The 4,885-nt window shown below is 39.0% G+C and overlaps 1 protein-coding gene across 1 annotated transcript; it reads right to left on the bottom strand.

Annotated features, from left to right (window-relative positions):
- Positions 1 to 1,209: 1,209 nt before the first annotated feature.
- Positions 1,210 to 1,749, bottom strand: LOC127755822 (uncharacterized). The gene has a single exon (XM_052281458.1). It carries the CDS (start codon positions 1,747 to 1,749, stop codon positions 1,210 to 1,212), a length of 540 nt encoding a protein of 179 aa, XP_052137418.1.
- Positions 1,750 to 4,885: the final 3,136 nt, after the last annotated feature.

Raw genomic sequence — 4,885 nt, 5'->3', positions numbered from 1 at the left:
TCATCTCTAATGGGCTCTAAGTTAATGCCCATCACAGATGAGTATAACCCAAAAAAGATAAAATTTGTATTTTAGCTAGCCTCGGGCCTTTGCTATCTGCACACATTTTCCAATCGGTCACCCATCCTCTAGGTTAAGATCGGTCACCCATCCTCTAGGCAAGCACGCTTAACCTAGAAGTTCTTTGGAGATTGGCTTTCTGAAGAGAAGTTGTAATGTGTTAGTTTGAGTATTCTATTAATCCTATTAAGCCCTGGACCGTGATTTTCAAATTGAATTTTATGATACTAAATGAACTTGTATGAAAAAGCTGTCAAAAACAAAGTTGTAAAACTCATTGAGATCTACCGATTTATTTTGGTCATTTCTCCATCCGGGTTTATTGAACTGTATAAAATTTGAATTTTAAAATATAAGAAATTCAAATAATTTTTCGGTTAGTAAATGATTTCAAATAGAAAAATTTTCAACAACAAAGTTGTATAACTTATCAAGATTTACAACTTTTATTTTGGTCATTTTTCTATATAACTTTTTTAAACAGTTTGAATTTGAATTTGAAAATATGACAACTTCAAACAACATTTTCAAATACTAAATGATTTCAACTGAAAAAGTCATCAACAATAAAGTTGTATAACTCATCAAGATCTATAACTTTTATTTTGGTCATTTTTCTATATAATATTTTTTGAACAGTTTGAATTTGAATTTGTAAATATGACAACTTCAAACAACATTTTTGGATAATAAATGATTTCAACTGAAAAAGTCATCAACAACAAAGTTGTATAACTCATCAAGATCTATAACTTTTATTTTGGTCATTTCTTCATCCGACAAAGTGATAGTAACATTGTTCACAAAATTCACATATCTCTCATCTGGTTTTATAAACTATAACACAGATCAAAGCGAAAGAGTCTCCCCATGCATGAGTACTTGAGTAGCCAACAACTCCTTGGTTCAATGATTTTTTTATAGATAACTTCTTTTATTTTCACAAAAATAAAAGAAAACAAATGTCTTTATTACTTTATCAAAGGAATTTATTAAAATCTGGTACATAAGACTATCTAGCCCCTGCACTGAATTTCTAAACAGCTAATGATTAATTAACTACTAAACAAAAGTAACTGATTGAACACCGAACACGGACACCATAATCAAAATCGTGTAAACTGATGCCACAACCTGAAACAACTAACCTTAAGCTAGGAAACAAGAGAAAAATCTTGCGAACGCCCACTTGTTAACAACAACAGGCTGATCATCAGACATTGCAGGCAAGGTTTCATGAAGACGTTTGCAGGTGTCATCTTTGCAATGGCAGATCAACCCCGGATCCTCGAGGCTATCGGCATGGAGGAATACGGCTGGCTTGTTCATCACCTTGATGTCGCACCGAACGACGATGGAGTCGTCATCATCGTCTTCGTCAGTGTACTTCACATCCACCGCCGTTGTCTTCCCCTTCGCATTCAAGAACCAACTGACGCCGCACATGTTAACATTGTTGCAGCTGCTCGAGCTCCTAAACGTGTGCCTAACAATCTTGCGATGATTGTATGGCATCTCATGATCAGCATCGCCGCGGCGATGATGCAGCATGCTGAATTGGACCTCGGCGGTGACATCCTTGGAGAACCTACCGTCGACGAGATGGAGGTAGAAGGAGACCAAGTTGCCATCGCTGGGGTAGAAGGCTATGCGCCAGTTGTGGCCGGCTGCACTGAACTTGGGGGACATGAAACGCTTGCCACGAAACAACCTTGCATATGATGAGTACCCCTCCACCTTCAGTAGATGGCACCCCGTCGTCGCCGTCAAGGCGATGGTCGATGCAGAAGGAGGAGATGTTGTAGTATTGGCTTTGATCGATGACATGATAATTGATAGAGAAAATGAATCTACTTTCAAATGGCTGGTGAAAACAAAAAAACAAATCTACTTTCACTCTCAGTCTGTTTGGTTGGAGGGAGTTTCTAGGAGGGATTGGGAGTTTAAAGGGATGAGGCTATTAACTGTTTTGTTTGGTTGGGGGACATGAGAATTTTGGTAGGATGGGGATGGGGAATTGAGGAATGAACTCCCTCCTTTTTAATACCTGGGTAGGGGCAGGTAATTGGGAGGGAATTCCTCCTTTACTTCGCCTAAACAAATCTCAACCATCTGTTTTCATTAATGATCTAATCTTCAACTAAACTCCCTATTAATTTCCACCACCTCTACCAAACAAGAGACTGGGATGAAAAATCAAATTCCCATCTTAATCTCACCATCAATTCCCTCGTGTAAACTCCCAATCCCCTTCCCTCAAGTTGCCAAACAAGCCATCTAGGGAGAGACTAAAATGCTACATCCAAATGGATGAGAACTTGAGAGTATTTATAGAGAAAATTATGGGGGTTCGATCTGCAGATGCATGAATAGCGTGGTTGTTGAATATTCTGTTGAGTCCACAAATATATCTGTTTGCATGCGTGCATGCACTTGTTAGTTATTAGGAGTTTGATCCGTTCCATATTTTATCTAGATTAGAGGCGTCAGGTATTGGTGCCACGTAGATTTGCCGTTTAATTATTCAAAGCTTAATTTCAACGGCGATTGCCTAACAAATTAAGGGAGAGCGTACACATTATTTAATTTCTAGTCCCTTTTTAAAATGAAAAATATTAAACAATGATCTTAATTAAGTAAAAGAATTAATGTCAAATATGTTTGTTTCTAAAATGGTGGCACCATGGTATCAAACACACAAATTCACTCAAATTTTTCAAAATTTTCAAATTGTGAGTATATACCTAATTATAAGAATTCGATCCATACCTATATCAATCAACAAAACAAAGCCCCGGTTGTGAGTATATACCTAATATATTTGAAAGTTATGATGAAATTTCAATAGCCCCGGTTATGTGGCTTGGTTGAACAAAGGAAAGGGATTATGGTTGAGGGAAACTAGGGTGGTGAGATTTTATACGGAATCGCTAGAATTGTGTCGACACATTTTCTCCTCCATCACAGTCGGCGTTTTGAAGCGTCCGATTTCCTTTGTCCTGTGTGCCAATGCGATCCTGTCTGTGCATATTGCTATGGCAGGCTAACGTTGCGGCTGTCAACATGATTAATTAAAGCTTAACGTATTCATTAGTTCAAGGTTTTACACGCACGCATAGTATACTTTATACAAATTTACATCCCACTTACACACCACTTACACATATAATTACTATGTAATTTTGGGACTTACACATGTAATTTTGAAACTTACATTATAAATACACTAAATTTACATATGTAATTTAGGACTTACAATGTAAATAAATGCTGACTATTTTTTGGTGAAATATGACGCCATAAATATAGCTACTGGATTATGGTTGAGAGAAACTAGGGTGGTGAGATTTTTATGTCAATTTTAAATGGGCTTGTTGGGTCTATATTATTTCAATGAGATTTTTTACCGTCCAGCACTGAGGGACGGTGCTAAATCCTGACCGTTGGATCGGGACTGATCTAACGGCTGCCAGAGTTCGGTACCGTGAGGTATCACTTTTGTCCCTGATTTGGTACCACATGGTTTAGAGAGGTGGAAAGAAGAATGTAATCTCGCGTGGCATGGATCATGGATGTCTAAGCCAGTTTGGATGGATGACAGGGTCCTGGATCTGGATGTGAACTCCTGCCTCCTCTGTTCGCAGGTGAAATGCACAAGGACGGTTTCCTCTGCCGGATGTGAGCCCAAGCCAGCCGCCGCGTCCTCGTCGGGAATGTTGTCTTCGTCGCCGAGTTGGCCTTGTCGCGGTCTCCATCGTCACCGTCGCCTGATGACGTCGGCGAGCGGCACCCTGATGACGTGCTCAATCGCCCAACCCGCTCTATATGGATTCGGCGGATGAGGACGACGGAGAATCACAAGTGAGGGTAGGAAGGAGAGATGCGTTCGAGCCAACATGACTTCGATCCCCATCGTACCCTTAATGAATTGAACGGCCAGATCTATTTTTGGTACCTAAAGGTACTAGTATCGAGCGGTACATAATGCTGGATAGGAACAAAGCTCTATTTCAATGAGCTACTTTTAGAGAAGTAACTCACATCCGAGTCCCCTCCGGGTCACCTACGGGTTAATTCCGATCCCTGCCCCCGCCACCGTAGGGGCGGGTCCCCGCCAGATCCCAGGCCCGAACGGGGAAATTGCCGCCGCTACTTCTCGGACATATACATATATGTTGATCCTTACCATATTTTATGTATTATAAAATTAAAAAGTTGGGTTCAATGTTAAAAAATTATTAAAAAAATAAAATATATTAAAAAACTTCCAAACATAAATTTTAGATAACTTTCAACTTATTATAAATGTAACTTTATAGATTAAAAAATCGTTTCACCTATATTTGGCCCATATACGGATATAAAATGCAGTACGCATGGGTAGAGTTTGGTTATGGTATAGTTAATTACCTTAGTTACCTCGAATACAAAAACATCCAGTTTTTTTTTCTAGAGTAAAGTCCATCACTGGACCCTAAACTTGTACCGCTGTGTCATCCCGGTCCCTAAACTTGCAAATCAACCGTTCAGGTCCTCAAACTTGTACGACTGTGTCATCCCGGTCCCTAAACTTGCAGATCACTCGTTTAAGTCCTCCAACTTGTTCAGCTGTGTCATCCCTGTCTCTAAACTTGGATTTGGATATCATCTGGGTCAAATAGGACGGTCTAAAGACTTTATATTTAAAAATAATTCATAACTTTTTCATGTGAACTCTAATGAAGACAAACTTTATATCAAACTTGTAGCCCTCGACGCGATCTACAACTTTGTAGTTGAATTTTTTTTATTCTAAGTCATTTTTTGTCCCAAAATGTAATTTCAA

Source organism: Oryza glaberrima, chromosome 11, assembly GCF_000147395.1.
Source record: "Oryza glaberrima chromosome 11, OglaRS2, whole genome shotgun sequence".
In the NCBI taxonomy this organism is placed as follows: domain Eukaryota; kingdom Viridiplantae; phylum Streptophyta; class Magnoliopsida; order Poales; family Poaceae; genus Oryza; species Oryza glaberrima.
The sequence above is the reverse complement of the archived record's forward strand: the minus strand, read 5'-3'. Positions and strand labels throughout refer to the sequence as shown.

Bases quoted from the DNA above. Each gene is read 5' to 3' on its own strand.
- LOC127755822 (XM_052281458.1), bottom strand. From the start codon at position 1,749: ATGTCCCCCAAGTTCAGTGCAGCCGGCCACAACTGGCGCATAGCCTTC.